Here is a 23,995-nt window from a genome sequence, read left to right as displayed (position 1 = left end):
TTTTTCTTGCTGATTCATTTGGATTCCTTGTAGATTCTGGATATTAGTCTTTTTTTGGATGTATAGATTGCAAATATTTTCTCCCACTCTGTGGGTTGTCTGTTTGTTGATTGTTTCTTTCGCTGTGCAGAAGCTTTTTAGTTTAATTAAGTTCCCTCTGTTTATCTTTGTTTCTGTTGCATTTGCTTGTGGGTTCTTGGTCATGACGTCTTTGCCTAAGCCAATGTCTAGAAGGGTTTTTCCGATGTTGTCTTCTAGAATTTTTGTGGTTTCAGGTCTTAGATTTAAGTCCTTGATCCATCTTGAGCTGATTTTTGTATAAGGTGAGAGATGAGGATCTAGTTTCATTCTTCTACATGCGGCTTGCCAATGATCCCCGCACCATTTGTTGAATAAGGTGTCTTTTCCCCACTTTATGTTTTTGTTTGCCTTGTGGAAGATCAGTTTCCTGTAAGTATTTGGGTTTATTTCTGGGTTCTCTATTCTGTTCCATTGGTCTATGTGCCTATTTTTATACCACTACCATGCTGTTTTGATGACTTTGGCCTTATGGTATAGGCAAACAGGATTTCTTAATGGCTTGGATATGGAATGTGGGAAAGAAACATTAAGGATGATTACAAGATTTTTGACCTGAATAACTGGAAGAATGGACTTGCCATCATCTGAAACAGAGATGGCTCCTGGTGGAGCACATTTTTGGCTGGGGGAGAGATTAAGCGGTTTAGCTTCTGAAATGTTGATTTTGAAACGTTTGTTAGAAACCTATGGGGCACTATCCATTATTTGAATATGTGTTTCTTGACTTCAGGACAGAAGTCTGCGCTGAAATTATAAATTAGTGAATCATTAGCATATAGATTTAAACTTCAGATGCTGGATTAAATCACCAAGATAATATGTTGAGATAGAGAGGAAGACCAGGACGAGAACTCTGGAGCATTCCAACTTTAAGAATGTGAGAGAAGGCACAAGTCAAAGAGATAGAGGAGTAGAAACCAGTGAGCTAGGAAGAAAATTATAAGAACGTATGAAGTCTTGAAGCCAAGTGAATGACATGTATCAAGGAAGAAGTGATTAACTATGTTAAATGCATTCAAGTGAAGACTAGGAGTTGATCATTAGCCTAACAATACAAAATTTGTTGTCTATGATAAGCAGTCTCATTAAACTTATTAAAGCATTAACCTGATTGAAATAGGTTTGAAACTGAATAGGCAGAGAGGAGTTGTAGATAGAGGGTTTATATAACTTCTACAGAGTTTTACTGCAAAACTAATAATGCAAATTTAGGATGGGAGAAATAGGAGCATGTTTTCATACTGATATGGATAATCCAATAGAGGACAGAAAATTAACAGTTTAAATAAGAGTACCCCCCACACCCCCCACCACACACATTTCCAGAGCATAGCTAAATAAAGACCCTTGAGTAGATGAGAGGATGGAATTTAGTATATAAGTCAGGCAGCTGGATTTAGATAGGAATGTGGATAGTTAATAGATTATAACAGATAGAACATAGAATTTTGGCATGCATATGCTGGTAGATGGGGAGTTATAGTGGAAATCTGATATTCTCATGTCATCACTTCAGTTGTCTCAAAATAGGAAACCAGGTGCTAGGCTAACGGAATGCAAGAAAAATATTGTGAGGTTAAGGAACAAGGAGAAAGTACAAAATATTCTCTTATAGATGGGACAAATAGACTACGATTGTAATAAGTAATTTTGTGGTATCATTAAAGGTCCCCCTTCTATTTGTGGTGCTGTTATAAATTGAAAGTAAGGCCAGGGAAATTTGTTTGTTTGTTTTCTAGCCATTTTCAGCTGTCTGGGTATAAGCAGAGCTGGCATAAAGTGGAATTTAGCCAGATTTTTATTTTCCTCAGTTATAGGAAGTAGTCCTTTAATAAGTACTAAAGGCTTGATAGCCTGAATTTAAAAATAAATTAGGAAATAGTCAAGGAAATGTTTACAGCATTAGCAAAAAAAAAAAAAAAAAAAGTATATGTAGGGACCAGCCCCACAGGGTCGGTGGGTTTTTCTCCCCATGTGTTTAGACGAGAGATTGTAGAAATAAAGACACAAGACAGAGATAAAAGACAGCTGGGCCCGGGGGACCACCACCACAAGATGCGGAGACCAGTAGTGGCCCTGAATGCCAGGCTTTGCTGATATTTATCGGATACAAGACAAGGGGCAGGGTAAGGAGTGTGAGCCATCTCCAATGGTAGGTAAGGTCACGTGGATCACGTGTCCATTGGACAGGGGATCCTTCCCTGCCTGGCAGCCGAGGCAGAGAGAGAGAGAGAGCGCGCGCTTATGCCATTATTTCTGCATATCAGAGACTTTTAGTGCTTTCACTGATTTTGCTGCTGCTATCCAAAAGGCAGAGCCAGGTGTACATGATGGAATATGAAAGTGGACTAGGAGCGTGACCACTGAAGCACAGCATCACCGGGAGACAGGCCTTTGGATAACTGCGGGCAGACCTGACTGATGTCAGGCCCTCCACAAGAGGTGGAGGAGTAGAGTCTTCTCTAAACTCCCCCAGGGAAAGGGAGACTCCCTTTCCTGGTCCGCTAAGTAGCCGGTGTTTTTCCTTGGCACTGACACTACCATTAGACCACAGTCTGCTTGGCAACAGGCGTCCTCCCAGATGCTGGTGTTACCACTAGACCAAGGCACCCTCTAGTGGCCCTGTCTGGGCGTGACAGAGGGCTCACACTTGTCTTCTGGTCACTTCTCACTATGTCCCTTCAGCTCCTCTCTCTGTATGGCCTGGGTTTTCCTAGGTTATAATTGTAGAGCAAGGATTATTATAATATTGCAATAAAGAGTAATTGCTACAAACTAATGATTAATGACATTCATATATAATCATATCTATGATCTAGATCTACTATAGCTCTTGTTGTTTTATGTATTTTATTATACGGGAACAGCTCGTGTCCCTGGTCTCTTGCCTCGGCACCTGAGTGGCTTGCCGCCCACAGTGTAAACATTGGTCTCTAACAGATCATTTTTAGTACAATTGTGAAATGTTTACTCTTGTTCTTTTAACTCCAGGCATTGACAAGACTCCATCAGCTGAAACTTTTAGGTCATACTTTAGTCGTTGAATTTGCAAAAGAACAAGATCAAGTTCACTCCCCATGTCCCACTTCAGGCTCTGAAAAAAAAAAAAGGTGTGTAGATAATACATTTTGTAACATTTTTAAAGTTTTTTTTTTAATCAGTTATACAGTTATTATATTGGTTTCAGACTAGCCAGTAAGTAATTGGAAGAGTAGTGACAGATTTTTCCATTAAATCTAGCACAGTAAAACAATATCTTTATTTTTGCCCCTAATTGTGCATTAGGAACCAGATTTAATATTACAGTTTAATCAGTGTGAAGTGGGAAGGGAGTGGGCTGAAATGAATTCATCTTCAACCTTCAATGGAGGGAAAATAACCAATATAATGTCTTTGTATCAGAGATAACACAATGTGATAAAATCAAGACTGGCATTTGGTTTCCAGCTGTGACTTTTTATAGTACACCTTGAGAAATTTGCTTTACACTAGTGGTTCTCAAACTGTGGTCCCTAGATCAGCTGCATCATCTGTAAGCTTGATCAAACTACAGAACCTTGAGCTTTTTTAACCCTGTCTTACTGAATCAGAAACTTCATTGAGGGATGGAAGGGATGGGAAAATGCTCTAGAAGTCTATGAGTTTTAATAAACTCTCCAACTGATTATGACATACATTAATGACATTTGATTACCACTATTTTATACCATGTAAACTTTAGTTTTATTTTTGGTCAGTGACAATTATGCCATCTTCATAGTCTTGCTATGAAGAGTAAATGAAAATGTGTAGTGCTGAATAATAATTTTATTATTATAGCACTTCTGTAGTAATAATAATACAGAAGGGATTCAGTGAAGGTTAATTTTAGTTCCCTTCCCATTTATAGGTGTTTGCTTGAGAAATACTTGAAAGTTTTTTTTTTTTTTTTTTTTTTTTTAATCAAACTGTTTTTATAATTACATGTTTGGAAAGGTAATTTATCTTTTTTGTGTGCAGTTTTTCACTCTTTGGAAAGGTGAGATTAACTTTGATTCTGTATGTCCCAGGTCTGACGACCCTGTCGAAGATGATAAAGAAAAAAAAGAACTTGGTTATTTAACAGTGGAAAATGGAATTGCACCAAACCATGGGTTAGCATTTTTATTTGCTTTTCTTTTGCTTTTGTTCTGTGTTGTATACAGATACACAGATGTCTTACTGCTTTTTGCGTATTGTATATTGTGATATACAGATATCTTCTTATATATTGTGATATACAGATATCTTATTGCTTATTGTATATCGTGTTATATACAGATACCTTATTGCAAATAAGATAATTTAAGATAATTTTAAAAACAAAGATACTTATTTTCATGTATATTTTTAATATGTTGAATCACATTTTGAGTTACGAGTTTGTCACTGAATTCAGTGCAGAGAAAGCATCTCTTGAAATGTTCAGAGATACAAGGTAAACCTCTGCCAAGAAATACAGTAGCTTATTTTTCTTTTTAAATGTACTTTGGATCTTTTAGGAACAAGGTAAATCCAATAGTACTGTATCATTTGAGCGGTGTGTTTGTTACCAGGTTACCTAAAATGAGATTGATACGAAATTATTAAAACATAAACATCTTGCCGGGCACGGTGGCTCAAGCCTGTAATCCCAGCACTTTGGGAGGCCGAGACGGGCGGATCACAAGGTCAGGAGATCGAGACCATCCTGGCGAACACCGTGAAACCCCGTCTCTACTAAAAAATACAAAAAACTAGCCAGGCGAGGTGGCGGGCGCCTGTAGTCCCAGCTACTCGGGAGGCTGAGGCAGGAGAATGGCGTAAACCTGGGAGGTGGAGCTTGCAGTGAGCTGAGATCCGGCCACTGCACTCCAGCCTGGGCTACAGAGCGAGACTCCGTCTCAAAAAAAAAAAAAAAAAAAAAAAAAAAACATGAACATCTTAAATGTTTTTTATTTTATAGGCTGACTTTTCCTTTAAATTCATGCCTCAAGTATATGTACCCACCACCTTCCAGCACAATCCTTGCAAACATAGTAAATGCCTTGGCAAGTGTGCCTAAGTTCTATGTACAGGTAAGTAGAATAAAACTTTTCCTAAAAGGATTTGTTTATATAGCTTGATATTTTATTTTTCATGCTGATTCTCATGAAAGTAATCAGACTAATTCTAGACAGCCAGTGATACACTACTTTAAATGTAATTAAATATTTACTACTTTCAAGTAAAGACTTTTATAAGGTATAGTATAAGTGGATACTAAACAGAAGCTAGTTTGGGAAATGTAATTTGTGATAATTCTCTATTACTTTAGAATACACCATTAAATAGAGATTCAGACCCCTGAGCAAATGCTTAAAAATATTGGCAGTAATAACATATTTTTTTGAAGTACAAAGTATAGATGTATTTTAATGTATTTCTCTGTTTTATAATTTTACAATAATTGGGGTAAAGATATAAAATCATTTCAAGTAGATTTTATATTGCAAGAACATTACATTCTTAGCAACGGGACTAATTGAACATGTAGAATTAACATTTTGGGAAGGTTAATCTGAGATACACCAATGCCTTGTTTTACCTTATGCAGAGATCCTAAAGTCAAGAGATGGGCAGGTCTTCCTTTACACTCAATTAATAAATAGTGTTATTGCAAAGTTTCTTAGTATATAAAATACAAGATGTGAGTTGAATCAATTTATATGTGAATTTAAATATTTTACCATTTTAAGGTCCTTCATCTTATGAATAAAATGAATTTGCCCACACCTTTTGGACCAATTACTGCGCGACCTCCCATGGTAAGATAGCTCTTAGAATTTTGAAGTCAAAATTTCTCTTCCCGAATGGGATTATTGAGGCTGAATTATACAGGTGTTGTAGCAACCTCTGATGTACATTGAAAATAAGGAACAGATATAAAGTAATATGATGATAATAGAAGAACTGAGAACTGTAAGTGAGGAAAAGCCAGAATATGAAAGAAATGCTTTGGGCAATAAAGACTATCATTTCATCCAGCATTGTTAAGTTTTTTGAGCCAAAACATTGTGCCATTCTGTAAGGTAGTTACGCTTAACTAGATTACCTAAGGATTTCATTGTTCTGGTTTTATCACAAATAGAGCTTTGTTTGCAAAAGACGAAAAAGGGTGCTGGTATTTTTATTAGACTTGACTATGCAAATCTGTCAATAATTTAGAAGTAGGCTATACCTGCTCTTGAATAATTTTAGTTATTATTTTGCTATAGTACTCTTAGTATATTTATAAAAAGTAGCAATGCAAAATTATTAATACATTGAGTGTTCATATATGAATAGAAGAGAATTTGGCTTGAGATTTGCTGCTTTTCTGATATATGTACTATTAACTTTAGGATTTGTTTGTTGTTTTTGTTTGTTTGTTTGTTTTTGTAACCCCAGCACCTATTCAATGCTTGATATATTACTGAAGAATTAATTGATTATACTAACTGCTGTTAACAAATAAATTCTTAGTCATTTAATACAATAAAAATGATTTTTGTCATGTCACATCCTTTCCAAAAGTAGAGCAGAGGGATATTTTGCTCTACTGAGCCATGAAAAACACCTGAATTGTTTTTACCGTGTGCCTTCCCAGATTGATTTAGACATTGCTACACAGTCTGCAGATCACGAAGGAAAAATTATATGTGGGAGTTTCTAATTGTCTCATTTCATTGGCTATAACTCAGTTACAAGGGGAAATATAACTACAGAGGATCTTTGAAAATTTAGTTCAGCTGAGGGTGAAGGAAGAAGAGGCACATTTTGTGATCAGCTAGTGATCTGCAATACAGCGTGTTCCCTCAATATGTGTAGAATGTGTTAAAAAAAATGTGATAGAAATGAGAATGAAGTATTCAAATGGAGTTTGTTCTATAAATATTTTAGACTGCCATAGTATTTTTGTTTTATTCTTTTAATTAGTATGAAGACTATATGCCGTTGCATGCACCTCTTCCACCCACGTCTCCTCAGCCACCTGAGGAACCTCCTTTGCCAGATGAGGATGAGGAATTATCTAGTGAAGAATCAGAATATGAAAGCACTGATGATGAGGACCGACAGAGGTTTGTAACATGAAATATTTGTTTAGTTTCCAAGAAACATAGAATGTAAGAAGGAGATTCTTGCTCTCCCTAGATTTTGTGTTTATAATTCTTCATAGTTTTGAGTGATTAGAATTTGTCCTCAGCCCCCCAACACCTCAAGCATATATAGCAGCTATAAATTAAGACCTGAGAATAGATACCAAGACCTAAGTGAAAATTTTTGGATTATGCATAATTTTTTAGATTGATAATTATGGTATTATAAACTACGTTCGAGCCTTGTTATTTGTGGATTCCATATTGGCGAATTTACCTGCGTGCTAAAATTTATTTGTGACTCTAAAATCAATAATTGATGTGCTTTTTATTTATTATTATTATTCTTATTTTTTCTTTTGACATGGAGTTTTGCTCTTATGGCCCAGGCTGGAGTGCAATGGCGTGATCTCAGCTTACCACAACTTCCGCCTCCCAGGTTGAAGCAATTTTCCTGCCTCAGCCTCCCGAGTAGCTGGGATTACAGGCATGTGCCACCATGCCCGGATAAATTTTTGTGTTTTTCGTAGAGATGGGGTTTCTCCATGTTAGTTAGGCTGGTCTCGAACTCCCACCTCAGGTGATCCGCCTGCCTCAGCCTCCCAAAGTGCTGGGATTACAGGCATGAGCCACCACGCCTGACCTTGATGTGCTTTTTAAAGTTTTTGATGGAAATGGACGTTGTGCCATGTGGTGAAAAATTTGAGTCAGTCAACACACAGGTTCCCAGATGAAGTCAAATAAAGACACCCTCTAAGAGCCTTTTGTTTCAGTTCTCATACTACAAACAAGTATCCTTTTCATGGTCTGTTCAGCACTACCTGTTTTTACATTTTTGAGTTTTTTTGTTGTGACTCTTGTGTTTAAAATGGCCTTCGAGCATGGTGTTGAAGTGTTCTTTAGTGTTCCTGAGCTCAAGAAGGCTATGTCAAGCCTGATGGAGAAAATACATGGTTTTCCTTCAGGCCAGAGTTATGGTAGTATTGACTGTGAGTTCAATGCTAATGATTCAGTAGTGTATATTAAGTAAGGTGTTCTTAGACATTAACATATATTAAACAAGGTAATGTATTGATCAGATGACAAGATGTTGTAAACAAAGGCTTCCAGGAACCTAATCCTGAATTTTCCTAGGGACAGTGATTTAGTGTTTATGGTAACCTTAGAACATAACTACTGCAAATAATGAACTTCGACTGTGTTCATGTTTTGACAGATGCTTATTCTTCTGGACTTTATTTACCTCAGAATAATTTCTAGAGCAATTCTTTAGGATTTTATACAAAACTATTCATAGTAACTACTGCAGATGAATTATTCTTTTTATTGATAGTTCTTGACAATCTACATATTTTATTTAAGGATTCTGACAAACAATAGTACATTGTTAATAATGTTCATGTATATAATCCACAGCCTGACTTAGAACAAGAGTTGCCAAACGGTTTCTTTATAGGTCCAAAGAGTAAGTATTTTTGACTTTGTGAGACATGTGGTCTCTGTTGTGGCTACTCAGTTCTACCCTTGGAGTAGGAAAGCATCCATGGATAGTATACGTAATGAGTTGATATGGCCTTATTCCAACTAGACTTTATTTATAAAAACAGGCAGCTAGCTGGATTTGGTCATTGAGCTGTAGTTTGTCAACCCCTATCTGCAGGACTCTGATGGTAAAATGATCGAAATCTTAGGTGACTATGCACAGAAGAAGTGGTATATAGGAGGAGTGAGTGGTTGGCATGAGGCAGAACCCAAACAGAGACTGAGCAACATACACAAATAATTGCAATTTGACTGAGTTAGTGTCCACCTAAGTAGTGGTACAATGTGCAGTGTATTCTCTTTGTAAGGAAAGAGTTACAATCAAAGTATAGATGGGGCTGAAACTACAAAATGGGAGTGAATAGAGTATCTGTCTTGGACAGAGACGTTTAGGGAAGCTGGCAGTTCCTGATAGATGGTTACTTTAACTTGTTGCTAAAAGAAAAAGAATAGTATAGAGTGTTAACTCTGGTTTAATTACTTAACCTCTGTGAACTTCACTTTCTTTATAAAAATAATGATAGTAATTAGAAATGCTATAGTAAACTGGCCAAACCCTTTTTTGTTTGTTTACTTAGGTTTCCATTAAAGGATGTAGTGTGGAATTCTAACAGTAATTCATCTTGAGTCCTGAGAGAGAACATAGCCTTTGCATGTACCAAGCTCTAGTTTCATGCTTCTCTGTTATCTTCAGGAAATGTAATAAGACCTAAACAAAACAAAAATGGTACAGGTTGAGTACCTCTAAACTAAATCTGAAATCCAGAATGCTTCAAATTCTGAAATTTTTTGAGTACCAGTATGATACCACATATGGCTGGCTTAGTGACACCTTTGCTTGTTTTCTTTCTTTCTTTTTTCTTTTTAAGGCAGGGTCTTACTCTTTTACCCTAACTGGAGTGCAGTGATGTAATCATGGCCTACTGCATGCTTAACCTCCCGGGCTCAAGCAGTCTGCCCGCATCAGTCCCAGTAGCTGGGACTACAAGCATGTGCTATCACACCTGGTTAATATTTTTCATATTTTTGTAGTGATAGGGTTTCACCATGTTGCACAGGCTGGTCTCAAAATCCTGGGCTCAAGTGACCCGCCCTCCTTGTCCTCCCAAAGTGCTGGGATTATAGGTGTGAGCCACCGTGTCCAGCCAACACTTTTGCTTTCTGATGTTTCCATGTACACAAACTTTATTTCATGTACAAAATTATTAGGAATATTATATAAAATTATCTTCATCTTTTGTGTATAAGTTGTATATGAAACGTAAATGAATTTTGTGTTTAGAGTTGTGTCTCATCCCCAAGAGATCTCATGTATATGCAAATATTACAAAACCGATATAATTCTGGTTCCAACCATTTTGGATAAGAAGTGCTCAACCTGTACTATTCATTTATTCAGCAAATAATTATTGATTACTGACTATATGTCTAGCACTCTTGTAGAGGCTTGGTGTACTTTGGGTCAGCAATTTATAAATGTAGCCATATACTGTGAATAACTAAATTTTTTCATAAAGTTTTTAGTAAACCATGGTTTTTTAAAAGGGTTTAAAAATTTATAGCATATGTTTTCATTTTTCCTCAGGGAAAAAGGTTTAAAGCTTATTTGAACAATACCCTCCATCCTCTCTTTTGTATTTTGTTATGTGCATATGTTTATTTTGCTTTCAAATTTTACAAATATAACCCTGAGAAGTAGAGCTGGGACTAACGGTTTTCAAGTTCCTGCTCTGTAGATGATACAGAAATACCTAGACAAGATCTATCTTTAATATTAAATATTCATACTCTTAATAGAGAAAAGCTATGTACAAGGTGTTATCACTTCCTGAAACTACTTCAGAGCATAGTACAGGATTTGAAAACTGTTCTCAAGTAATTTAAGTTACCTTATTTATAGGATGATTGATTTGCAACAGTTATGCACAAAAAGCTTTTAAATGACATATTTCAGTCCGGGCTCTGTTTAATAATTAGAATATGAATAAAAATCATTTAAGAACATTAATATTATATCAATTTTATTATTGTATCTTGTTCAACTGTTTGGCATTGAAGTTCAACCATTTTATTTGGGCAACTGCTTATGATGAGACATACATTTTAAAAATTGATAACATGTAATTAAGTCTATTTTTAATTTTTTCCAAGTAAGATGAAAGCTGAGCAAGGCAATTTAGTATTTGAGCTTTTATCAAATTGATTATCTCTTAATTGATGGTGTTCTGTATATTTGATATAAGTAAAACATTTTAAAATTTAAAATATATACCAAAATACAAATTTAACTTTAATAGAAACAGTGGTAAATAGCTATGGTTCTAGAAAGGAAATTTTGTTTTTCATTCCTCTCCTCATTGTAGAATGAACAAATTAATGGAACTAGCAAATCTTCAGCCCAAAAGACCAAAAACAATAAAGCAGCGCCATGTGAGAAAAAAGAGAAAAATAAAGGATATGTTGAATACACCTTTGTGTCCTTCACACAGGTAATTTTATTTGAACTATGAAATGAGGGTTGTTTGTATGTACTTTGTTTATTTGCTTAATTCACATCATTCTTCAAGCTGGCATTTGTTTCCTTTCAATGTTCTTGGTTTACCATTGGCTTCCTAGTTGCCAAATTTATAAATATTCATAGTTCTCTCACAGTTGACCAGTACTCTCTTCTCTGTCCTAAGCCTTCATGTATTTTCTTCCAGCTTCCTGTCTGCAGACTCAGAATTTCTTATAGGCACTTAGGATATTATCCAAAACAAAATTCATTTACTTTCCTTTTACTATTTCTTTGCTCTTTCTCCTTGTGCATTTATAGTTTTGTTAGTGACATTACTGTCACTAGTGTAATATATTAGTGAATAATGTCACTAATGTAAACATGAGTGTGTTGATATACAGTTATTTAGTTTCTCTTAACTCCATCACCTGATATCAGACATTTTTTATTTAAAAAGTACCCAGCAGATAAAATTTCACATATCTTTTCTTGGCACACAGGACCCACCAGAGTGCCTTTAAGTATTTGTTGAATGTATGGTAAGGTTCTCTGCTAAATATTGTGTGTAGTTTAAAGCGTGCTTCTAAAGTTTAATGCTATCTTTTCAAACAGTGAGTTAATAGTCTTAAGGATAATAAGCCAGATGCACAGATGATTATTGCATTAGCATTTATAATACATGACATAGGAAATATAAACTAAGAACTAAAAGGTTGTGAGAAAAGAGAGGTCACAGCCAGTTGAGAAATTTGGAAAGGTTGTAAGAGAGAGAGGAGACATTTGAGCTGGCCCTTTAAGGAGGAGAGAGAAAAATTGGGCAGGGAAACTGTAACCTATGTGAATGGAAGAATAAAAAGAAAGTTTCCAGAGGTAAGAAAATTTATTGAATAGGAATAGAAACAATGAAAGAGAAAGCTAGAAGGATTTGAAACCTCCCCTAAATGTTAGGCTGTGAAGTTTGAATTTATTGAAGAAGCCATTGGAATGCCATTGATATTTTTAAAAATTAAGAATTCCTTTTGCACTACTTTATCTTGTAATAAACTTCCTAAGGAATTTGCAGATTTGGGATAAGGGTCAAGCCATAGTTATCCAAGAATGTTAGTAGATATAAGTTACCTTTCCATTGTGTTTTGCACATTTTATTATAGTCCGGAAGTTGTCAGTAAAAGGATACTTGTTTTATACATGTTTAAATTATTTTACCTTTTTTCCCCTTTGAATCTCTATAGTGACACTGAACAATAGAAATTAATGTGAGCCACATTAAAATTGTATGAAGACATAATGTAAAATATCTTGATAACTTTTTATATTGATTATATGCAGAAATAATATTTTGGATATAATGAGAAATAAGTTATTAATATTTCTTCTGTTTCTTTTCATGGTTTTAATGTGACTATTGATAATTTTAAGTCATCAAAATCTAGTGTTATCTATATGTTTAAAATATCAAACATGGAATGCACTATTTTGCATATTGGTAAATATCCTGGGGTTTAGAATCAATAGTCATCAAATCTCTGTCATTTCCAGAATGACCTTATACAAATTATTAACATTGCTGAACCTCAGTCTTTTTATGTGTAAACTAATAATTTATTAGTACCTATATGAGAGTATTAAAGTTTATTAAACTAATAAATCTAAGTCACTCTCTTTATTCAATATCAAAAGTGTAGTGAATCCTTTGTCAGTGTTAACTTTTACAATTTAAAGTAAACTTGAAATAATATTTTACTCAGGATTTTATTTGCAATTACAAACTAATGCTATGATGTTTTTAAATAGCAGTTTACATCCAGTGCTGTTACCTTCAGATGTATTTGACCAACCACAACCTGTAGGTAATAAAAGAATTGAATTCCATATATCTACTGACATGCCAGCTGCATTTAAGAAAGATTTAGAGAAGGAACAAAATTGTGAGGAAAAAAATCATGGTAAGGATATTCTAGTTATTTCACATGCTGAAATCAACTTTTTGTGTTAGAATTAAGTTTTACATACAATGTTTTGTATTTTAGTATTTGTCAACTTTATTTAAAATATGCAATTAGTGTTTCCTTAAAATCATGGAATAATATCCACTTTCAACTTTTTTATATAACAGAAATTGATGGTAAATGGCGAGATTGTCACTGTTACCCTTTGCTAATAATGACTTCTAGAATGAAATTTAGTGCTTTTTGCTGATGTTTACACTAAAAATATAATGTAGTATATTTTATTGACTTTTTTCATTGCTTGTTTCATGTGGTGGCCTATGGTTTTATTAGTGTAATTATACTAATATTATTGGTTAGAAAACAAGCAATGTGACTATTTTGTGAGTTGTAGACTTAATGTAAATGTATATATTTTTAATCCAAAAGACATGGACGATTGTTGCCAAGAAAGCTATTCTTAAGTTTAAAAAAAAGTATTGAAATTACAGATTTTTTTTGCTTATTTTAATCACGAATTTGATGTTATAATGGTGTTCTTTTGTTCTTTAAGTCTTTATTTTGAAATTTCTGAAATAATCCCAGTTGATCGGAATGTAACCAAAACAAAGTAAAATTGTTAAAAAGTTAACACCTCAAACCTCACTCTCCTCTGTCCTACTACCTAAAGGCAAATACCGTTAGCAATTTGGTATGTGTATGTATGTACGTGTGTATGTGTGTGTGTGTGTGTGTATCCTTCCAGACCTTATCCTGTACATGTATGAACACATTTCTATCTTATTTTTTAAATGAACATTATGTTTTGATGGTATTTATCATTCACTCAGTAGTGACTTGTTGAAAGTTTGTTATCTAGCAGCCTCCGTGGACAAGTTTGCCATGGTCTCTTTTTTGAAGTTTACAATCTAGTTTGGGGTAGCTTACTATGTCAAAATATAATCATATACTTTACATTTTTTAGCTGTATAATAGCCTCTAATATAATTTTGTCAATATTTTATCATGCTTTTTTCATAGAAGTTGAGGTTGTTTCCCTTCTTTTACTATTACAGAAAATAGTGGACTATGTCTTTGCACATATATCTTTGAGCACTTGTGTGAATATAGGATAGAATTTTAGTAAGTATTGCAAACATAGTGAGTGAAAAACTGTGACTAGTTTTCATTCCTGTCTTGGATGGTGAGTGTGAATGTAGTGCCTTTTCAGGTAGCTCCTTTTATGTGCGTTTATTTAACATTTTTCTTTTTATAAATTTTTCTTATCTCATAGCTAGTCACCCTTTAACACAATTTTTTTACTATTTGAACCTTTATAGAAAATGTTTACATATGCCTCTTTCAGTATATTGAGAAACACCAAAGAATTTTAGTGCCTAAAGATATATTATTAAATATAAACTGGGGGGAGGGGGCAGAAACTGTTTTTAAAGGAGAGATTCTTATGGTTAATGTTAATATTTAACTCTTAGATTTACCTGCTACTGAAGTTGATGCATCCAATATAGGATTTGGAAAAATCTTCCCCAAACCTAATTTGGACATCGCAGAGGAGATTAAAGAAGACTCTGATGAAATGCCATCAGAATGTATTTCCAGAAGGGAATTGGAAAAGGGCAGAATTTCTAGAGAAGGTAATATCACAAAATAAACTAAGCACATATTCCGTTTTACATATCTTTGACTTCACAGAAACAAAACAAATCTTTCATGCCATTTACCTTAATTTAAGGCACATACTTTAGAACATCTCTCCGATTAATGTTTGTAATCACTTCTTCTGTTTTTTTTTTAATACTTATACTTTATAGTGGAGGGAACATTTCTTTCCATACAGTGTTTCCAGTCTATATTTGGGAAACATTTTTGTTTTCATTCCTAAAACTTTTATGTGTCATTTAAAATAAGTCAGTGTGTCCTACAAGTCTGGGGTTATATATTCTAAATGCAGCCGAAAGACTGTCACAAATACTGTGTCTGAGATACATACAAAGCAATGTTAAAAAAAAAAAAATGGTGATTAGAAATCTATGATTTTAGGATTTTATATCCTAACATGATAGTTTTCTACTTCTCAAAGACTTTTACTGTTTTAGTATATTGTCAGAAAATATTTAGAGGCTTTAGATTGATGTGTAGTACATAATTTTTCCTACAGTAATGGGAAATAGACTTCCAGCTAGGATTTTTACACAAAACATCTATCTGATTTTCTATAACAGACTACTGACATTAAATGAGAGGAGCTATACAGGGGTTCTTAGGCCATGGTTTGTCATTGCACAACAATCACCTGGAGAGCCTGGAAAAACAGTTTTATAGGCCCACCTGCAGAGATGCCTGATATTGTGCTTACTTCATTCTTGCATTTAAATATGGAGGTGGCTGATGGTTTGGGAAATTCACTTTAAGCAAAATAATTACCCAAATCAATTAGCATATATACTTTACTCTTTTTTTATAACATGACTCATCTTAATGGAGTTTTAATAGTAGATATTTTATTGGTCAAATTTTAGTTACTCTAGAAGTCTGAAATTTTTTAAACAAGTTTTTTATATATATAAAAACTTAAAAGTTTTATATATAAAAAGTTTTTTATAGGCCGGGCGCGGTGACTCAAGCCTGTAATCCCAGCACTTTGGGAGGCCGAGACGGGTGAATCACGAGGTCAGGAGATCGAGACCATCCTGGCTAACATGGTGAAACCCCGTCTCTACTAAAAAATACAAAAAACTAGCCAGGCGAGGTGGCGGGCGCCTGTAGTCCCAGCTACTCGGGAGGCTGAGGCAGGAGAATGGCGTAAACCCGGGAGGCGGAGCTTGCAGTGAGCTGAGATCGCGCCACCGCACTCCAGCCTGGGCGACAGAGCCAGCCTCCATCTCAAAAAAAAAAAAAAAAAAAAAGTTTTTTATATAATCAATTCAGATTTTCAGTGAGTATATTTAAACCCATTTGTAGCATTGTTACTAATTTTATAGTTTTAACATTTTCATAAAGCTTAATTTGTCTATTTAACAGTTATATTTGAATATGATAATTATATTTAAAAACTTGGTTAAAGTATTTTAATTTTATATCTTTGTTTTTGTTTTTTAATAAGAAATGGAAACACTTTCAGTTTTCAGAAGTTATGAACCTGGTGAACCAAACTGTAGAATTTATGTAAAGAATTTAGCTAAACATGTTCAAGAAAAGGTAGGTATAAATTGATTTTTTTTCATGTAAATGAAAATAATTTGAGGTTTTATACTTGGTGTGTTAAAATCTGTGTGAAACTACCTTTAAGAATGTGTTTTTTTTGTTTTTTTTTTGTTTTTTTTTGTTTTTTTTACTGTGCTTCAGGGCATGACAAATTATTGTTTAGTATTTTCAGGTTAATTTTTTGTTAAAATAATATTCTCATAGCTTGGCTTCTCTGGCAGTAAATACTGAGACAGAGTTTGGAGTATGTATTAATTTCCTAGGGCTAAGTGGCTGAAACAACAGAGATGTGTTGTCTCACAGTTCTGGAAGCAAACTGAAGGCAAAAGTGTGGCAGGATTAGTTCATTCTCAAGGCTTTGAGTGAAGGATCTGTTCTGTGCCTCTCCCATAGCTTCTGCTGGTATGCAGAAGCTGGCAATCTTTCACCTTCCTTGGCTTGTGGCAGCGTCATCACAATTTCTGCCTTTGTACATAGCGTACTCCCTTTGTGAGTGTCTGTGTCCCAATTTTCCCTTTTGAAAGGCCACCAGTCAGATTAAAACCTTAGTCCAGTATGACCTCTTCTATTGATGTATTGATGTATTTATTTATTTATTAACAGTTTTTTTTTTTCCCCTGGCTTTGTTATTTGTCTTCTTCGTATTGAAATTCTAGGACCTTAAATATATTTTTGGAAGATATGTTGACTTTTCATCAGAAACACAGCGGATCATGTAAGTGACAGTAAAATATAATCTTAAATTATGTTTTGTTTTTATCTGTTACAAATTTACTATTTTAATTCCATCATTTTCCTTTTAGAGATAAAAATTATATGAAAAAATTTGTCTATGCTGTTGCACAATTGATCTTTTAAGATGTCTAGAATAGGAGTTAGCAAACTTTTTCCGTAAATGGGCAGATAGTAAAAATTTAATATTTTTATTTTGTTGCAGACCATACTGTGTCTGTTGGAACTACTCAGTTTCGTAGTTGTATTATGAAGGCAGCCATAAAACCTGAATGAATATTCATGGCTGTGTTCTAATAAAACTCTTTGCCGAAACAGGCCTGTGATACATTCTGACCTTAATCTTCTCTCTAAATGGTTCTCAGACTTTCACATTGCACAAGAATCACCTGGAGAGCCTGGAAAAACAGTTTTATAGGTCCACCTGCAGAGAGTCTGATTTTCTAGGTTTCATGGGTGGGACTCATGAATTTGTGTTTCTGTGATTTGAAAACGATTCTTTCAATGAATCATCCAGGAATATATAACAGTGAGGCAAAACTTTTTAGATTCTTACTCTAACAGTGAAGTGTCATCTTTTAAAGAACTTCATTGAGCAAGGCTTCCAGTTTTGTGAAAGCAAAAGAGAGGGTTGTGATTTATAAATGTTACAAAAGCTAATGTGTTAGTCTGTTTTCACACTGCTGATAAAGACATACCTGAGAATGAGCAGTTTACAAAGGAAAGAGGTTTAATGGAAAACTCTCAGTTCCATGAAGCCAGGGAAGCCTCACAATCATGGCAGAAGGCAAGGAGGAGCAAGTCACATTTTATGTGGCTGGTGGCAGGCAAAAAGAGAGACAGCTTGTGCAGACAAACTCCCATTTTTTTTTTTAAACCATCAGATCTTGAGACTCCTTCACTACCACGAGAACAGTGCAAGAAAGACCCACTCCTGTAATTCAATCACCTCCCACAGAGTTCCTCCCACTACACATGGGAATTGTGGGAGTTACAATTCAAGATGAGATTTGGGTGGGGACACAGAGTCAAACCAAATCATTCTGCCCCCACCCCTCCCAAATCTCATGTCCTCACATTTCAAAATGAATCCTGCCTTCCCTACAGTCCCCCAAAGTCTCAGCTCATTTCAGCATTAATTCAAAAGCCCACAGTCCAAAGTCTCATTGGCAACAAGGCAAGTCCCTTTTGCCTAGGAGCCTGTAAAATTGAAAGCAAGTTACTTACTTTCTAGATACAATGGGGGTACAGGCATTGGGTAAATACAGCCATTCCAAATGGGAGAAATTGGCCAAAACAAGGGTGCTATGGGCCTTGGAGAAATCATCCAAACCAGAGGGGCTACAGCCCTTGTGCAAGTCCAGAATCCAGCGGGGCAATCAAATCTTAAAGCTCCAAGGATCTCCTTTGATTCCGTGTCTCATATTCGGGTCATGCTGATGCAAGAGCTGGGTTCCCATGGCAGTTCCACTCCTGTGACTTTGCAGAGTACAGCCTCCCTCCCAGTTGCTTTCATGGGCTGGCATTGAGTGTCTGCAGCTTTTCCAGGTGCATGGTGCAAGCTACCATTCTGGGGTCTGGAGGACGGTGGCCCTCTTACCACAGCTCCGCTAGGTGGTGCCCTAGTAGCAACTCTGTGTGGGAACCCCAACCCCACATTTTCCTTCTGCACTGCCTTAGCTCATGAGAGCCCCATCCCTGCAGCAAACTTCTGCCTGGACATCCAGGCATTTCCATATAGCCTCTGAAATCCAAGTGGAGGCTCCGAAACCCCAATTCTTGACATCTGTGCACTGCCAGGCTCATCACCATGTGGGAGCTGCCAAGGCTTGAGGTTTGCACCCTCTGAAGCTACCACCCAAGCTCTATGTTGGCCCCTTTCAGCCACAGCTGCAGTGTCTGGGGGGCAGAGCACCAAGTCCCTAGGCTGCACACACCACAGGTACCCTGGGCCAGGCCCTAGAAATCACTTTTCCTTCCTAAGTCTCAGGTGATGGGAGGGGCTCCCATGAGACCTCTAACATGCCCTGGAGACATTTTCATCATTTTCTTGGGGATTAACATCAGGCTCATCATTACTTATGCAGATTTCTACAGCTGGCTTGAATTTCTTCTCTTTGTTTTCTGTTGCACTGTCAGACTGCAAAATTTCTGAACTTTTATGGTGTTTACTTTTAAAACTGAATGCCTTTAATAGCACCCAAGTCACCTCTTGAATGCTTCGCTGCTTAGAGATTTCTTCCAACAGATACCCTCAAGTTCAAAATTCCATAAATCTCTAGGTCAGGGGAAAAATGCCACCAGTCTCTTTTTATTTTAAAACCATCAATCCTTGCGAGGCTCATTTATCATCTCGAGGACACAAGACCCACCCGTATAATTTAGTCACCTGTAACAGCATTCCTCCCATGACACATGGGAATGTAGGAGTTACAATTCAAATGAGATTTGGGGACACAGAGCCAAACCATATCAGCTAATGTTTGGAGTTAGAATTTCATTCTTTACAATACTGTATTTGTTAATTCCAAAGTATGAAAGACTCCCTGTCATATAAATTAAAAGTAAGAAGAAGTAAGACAGGATAAGGTAAGAGGCTTTTGAGTGCAGATAAAATAAATAAGTGACTGTAACTAAGTTTTGTTTTAATCTTCAAGTGACATCAATATTTTAAAAATCTTATCTGGCTATGTGTTGTTTTTTTTTTTTTTTTTTTTTTTGAGACAGAGTCTCACTCTGCCGCCCAGGCTGGAGTGCAGTGGCGTGATCTTGGCTCACTGCAAGCTCCGCCTCCCGGGTTCACGCCATTCTCCTGCCTCAGCCTCCCGAGTAGCTGGGACTACAGGCGCCCGCCACCTCGCCCGGCTAGTTTTTTTGTATTTTTTAGTAGAGACGGGGTTTCACTGTGTCAGCCAGGATGGTCTCGATCTCCTGACCTCGTGATCCGCCCGTCTCGGCCTCCCAAAGTGCTGGGATTACAGGCTTGAGCCACCGCGCCCGGCCTATGTGTTTTTTTAGATAGGTATACACAAATGGAACCATGTTTTACAATTCTCTATATTCATTAGGAACAAATACCTGTTATCAGGATGCCAAAATATTTTTTCTTTTGCTGGTCATGCAAAATGCTAGGTCTTTTTCTTTGTTGCCATCTTTGAGTCATGATTATAAGAAAAAAAAAATAATTTACTGCAGTTTTTGATAGTTTTTTATGTTGTATTATTTTGGTAGTCTCGTAGACTAAATACTAGGTAATATTTCAGTTGTAAATTACAATCTAGTTTTTCTAAGTAGTGTTTGACTGATTTTCTTTCAAAAATTTCCAAAAAAATGAATACACTATGGAATAGATCACTATATTAGGAAGTTAAAAATTTAGTTTGTGTTTCTGACTTTAGATCTTAGCTGTCTGCTTTGAAGAGTCACTCACTGACTCTAGACATCACCTGTAAAATTATGGTTTTGAGTAGATAATCATTGAGGTTCCTTTCTACTTCGAAGTTCTGTAATTGCTTATAATAATATAATGAACTCTAGGCCGGGCGTGGTGGCTCACGTCTGTAATCCCAGCACACTGGGAGGCCAAAGTGGGTGGGATCACTTGAGGTCAGGAGTTAAGACCAGCCTGGTCTACCTAATGAAACCCTATCTCTATTAAAAATATAAAAATTAGCCAGGTGTGGTGGCAGACGCCTATAATCCCAGCTACCCAGGGGGCTGAGGAAGGAGAATCGCTTAAACCCAGGAGGTGGAGGTTGCAGTGAGCCAAGATTACGCCACTGTATTCCAGCCTGGGCAACCGAGCAGGACTCTGTCTCAAAAAATAAATAAATAAATTAATTAATTAATTAAAAAAAAACATGTAATGAATTCTATAATTGTTTATAACTGGCTGTTAATCCTTTTTATTTTTCCATTCTTCGTTATATAGTGTTGTTTTGTTTTGTTTTGTTTCTTTTTAATCACTTGAACAGGTAGTGCCAGATTGTAAGGAACTTAAAAAATTGAGATAAATAGTAATTTAAGAAGTTTGCAGCTGGGCACCGTGGTTCACACCTGTCATCCCAGCACTTTGGGAGGCCGAGGCAGGTGGATCACAAGGTCAGGAGATAGAGACCATCCTGGCTAACACAGTGAAGCCCCGTCTCTACGAAAAATACAAAAAATTAGCCAGACGTGGTGGCGGGTGCCTGTAGTCCAGCTACTCCGGAGGCTGAGGCAGGAGAATGGCATGAACCCAGGAGGCGGAGCTTGCAGTGAGCCGAGATTGCACCACTGCACTCCAACCTGGGTGACAGAACGAGACTCCGTCTCAAAAAAAAAAAAAAAAAAAAAAAAGGGAAGTTTGCTTTTCTTATTACTAGTAGTATAATTTTTAAATCACATACTTTTATGATAGTTGAGAATAGTTAAAAACATCTTAAATACTACCTACTTGTAGAATCAGTTTTAGTGCAAGAACATGAAATACATTTTTAGAAAACTGAATAATTGACGTGCCTATCAAATGTTTCAGTCACTTTTATTTGAAATAGTAACATTTTAAATTGTCCAACACATTTTCATTCACATCATTGAAACTAACATTCTTTGAATCAAAGCTCTTTTCTTCCTTCTAGGTTTGATATACGTTTGATGAAAGAAGGTCGTATGAAAGGACAAGCTTTCATTGGACTTCCTAATGAAAAAGCAGCAACAAAAGCCTTAAAGGAAGCTAACGGATATGTGCTTTTTGGAAAACCCATGGTGGTTGTATCCTTTAAATCCATCTATTTCAAAACTATAATTTTTAGAAGGGTATAACTGAAATTAATTTTCGTGTTACCCTTTAGAAATTTCCACAATTGTCATTCTAGCAGTAGATATTCATTCAGTTACAGTTAAACCCACCTTACTGAGTCAAATGACAGTGTTATTTAGATTTTTAGTAAAGGAGCTTCAGCAGCATGAAGTTGTTCAATTTTAGCCAAGTTTTAAGTGTTTCGCTTATGCAGCTCAAAAGTACACAGTTATGCGAAGAGACTAGAGTATCCAGAAGTACATTTGGAGTCATAAAAGAACTAATTCATTTTATCATTTTATTGTAATTTATATTTCTACATGAGAATTTTAATAACCAGAGTATATCATTGATGAAACATCTTGCTTTTAGTAATCAATGCAGTTTGCAAACTAGAAATCAGCAAGATAGGTAAAGAAGCAAAGGCCCAGGTATAAAAAATAATGACTATAAAGGAAAAGTTAATTATTAATTTCCTCTCAAGTCATGGAGTCAGGAGACACTCAAGGTAAATTAAAAAACCATACTCTCACCATACATTAGAACGTTTTTGAGAATTATTTAGAAAAGATTACTTGCATATTCATGGAGGAAACCTTAATTTTAAATTATTAGCAGTTTGCTCGATCTGCTAGACCAAAACAAGATCCTAAGGAAGGAAAAAGAGTTAAAAATTAATAAAGGTAAGTGTGAATAAAATGTAATAAGACAAGACTAATTCTTTAGATACAATTAAGAATAAAAGTTTGATAGAGTAGTAATTCGGGTATCTCTTATGTATTTTTTAAGGAAATATCTATCTGTGCAGTTAAGTCCCATTAAACTTCAAAACTATAACTACAGATTAAAACCCATTTATATATAAAAGTTAAGTTTGGAGAATGAATCTTATAAGGGGAGTGTGCCAGTTACTTTTTTTTTAATTTTTCGGCCTATAGTAAATCAATAGTTCTTAAACTCTAATATGTATCATAATCACTTGGAGAGCTTAATAAAACACAATTATGTAGGTTCTTTCCTTCCCTGAAAGAGTTTTTGATTTGGTAGGTCTGATGTGGGGACCTAGGGAAGCTAGTTATACCAGTTTTCCTTTTAATGAGGGGATTTCCAGGAAGCCGAACATTTAGTGCCGAAATGGGGAATGTGTCTGGCAAGCCAGGACGAGTTGGTCACCCTTGTTGGCACCTGAAAATTTACAAAATTAATGAGTTTTCAGGTAATCATGAGGCATCTGATCCAGAGACCACAGCTTGAAAACTCCTTGGATAAACACTTACAGATACATTTTCTAACTCTTAAAATTAACCTAGAATAAATGTTAAAATAAAAGTTAAAAAAAAAAAAAAGTCAAACTGTTACTAAAAATAATTCTCGCTGAGGGTGGTGGCTCACCTTTGTAATCTCAGCAATTTGGGAAGTGGAGGTGGGCAGATCACAAGGTCCAGAGATCAAGACCATCCTGGCCAACATGGTGAAACCGCGTCTCTACTAAAAATACAAAAATTAGCTGGGTGTGGTGGTGCATACCTGTAGTCTCAGCTACATGAGCTGCTAAAGCAGGAGAATCTCTTGAACCTAGGAGGCGGAGGTTGCAGTGAGCCGGGATCACACCACTGCACTCTACCCTGGCGACAGAGCAAGACTCCAACTAAAAAAAAAAAAAAAAAAAAAAAAAAAAAAAAAAAAAATTTCCAACAGTGCTGAGTATATAAAACTATTAACACACTTCACAACAATATATGTTTGTGGACTTACATCTTTTTTTTGTCTTTAAAACAAGTAATTTTAGTGCATACTTAATTTGATGATTAAGTATGGTAGAATTAAGCATTTTAAATGTTAATGTTTGCTACATTGTTCAAGAAATAAGTGGAAATATATTCCTTTGTTTTTTATTTAAATTTTTCTTCCTCTGTAAACTAAAAGAACATAAAGTAAATTGGTCACAATCACAATTGGTGTTTAATTGACAAATATGAATAAATAAGAGAAAATTCTGTTTAATGTTTAGTCCCTCTGAGATGGCTTGAATATTTGAATTGTGTTGTATGTCTATACTGGGTAGTCACAAGTCTTATAAACACTTTAGAGGAAA

The 23,995-nt window shown here is 35.6% G+C and overlaps 1 protein-coding gene across 4 annotated transcripts in view; it reads left to right on the top strand.

Moving 5' to 3' along the window:
• Window positions 1-23,995, top strand: part of LOC105466268 (RNA binding region (RNP1, RRM) containing 3) — a 37,462-nt gene that overhangs the window by 6,050 nt on the left and 7,417 nt on the right. For 3 of the 4 annotated variants that reach the window (XR_011608651.1, XM_071070803.1, XM_011715284.2), the window contains exons 4-15: window positions 3,073-3,191; window positions 4,131-4,214; window positions 5,045-5,156; window positions 5,817-5,885; window positions 7,036-7,178; window positions 11,102-11,227; window positions 13,030-13,181; window positions 14,657-14,818; window positions 16,288-16,382; window positions 17,045-17,103; window positions 21,740-21,872; window positions 22,516-22,583. Coding sequence is in view for 3 of the 4 variants with exons in the window: in XM_071070803.1 (XP_070926904.1) it covers window positions 3,073-3,191; window positions 4,131-4,214; window positions 5,045-5,156; window positions 5,817-5,885; window positions 7,036-7,178; window positions 11,102-11,227; window positions 13,030-13,181; window positions 14,657-14,818; window positions 16,288-16,382; window positions 17,045-17,103; window positions 21,740-21,872; window positions 22,516-22,578 (1,317 nt within the window). In the remaining variant the exon portion in view is untranslated. The remainder of the gene's footprint in view (window positions 1-3,072; window positions 3,192-4,130; window positions 4,215-5,044; window positions 5,157-5,816; window positions 5,886-7,035; window positions 7,179-11,101; window positions 11,228-13,029; window positions 13,182-14,656; window positions 14,819-16,287; window positions 16,383-17,044; window positions 17,104-21,739; window positions 21,873-22,515; window positions 22,584-23,995) is intronic. The other variant, XM_071070824.1, reaches the window with a different exon arrangement.

This window comes from Macaca nemestrina, chromosome 1, assembly GCF_043159975.1.
Source record: "Macaca nemestrina isolate mMacNem1 chromosome 1, mMacNem.hap1, whole genome shotgun sequence".
In the NCBI taxonomy this organism is placed as follows: domain Eukaryota; kingdom Metazoa; phylum Chordata; class Mammalia; order Primates; family Cercopithecidae; genus Macaca; species Macaca nemestrina.
This window is presented reverse-complemented; position numbering and strand designations above follow the sequence as displayed.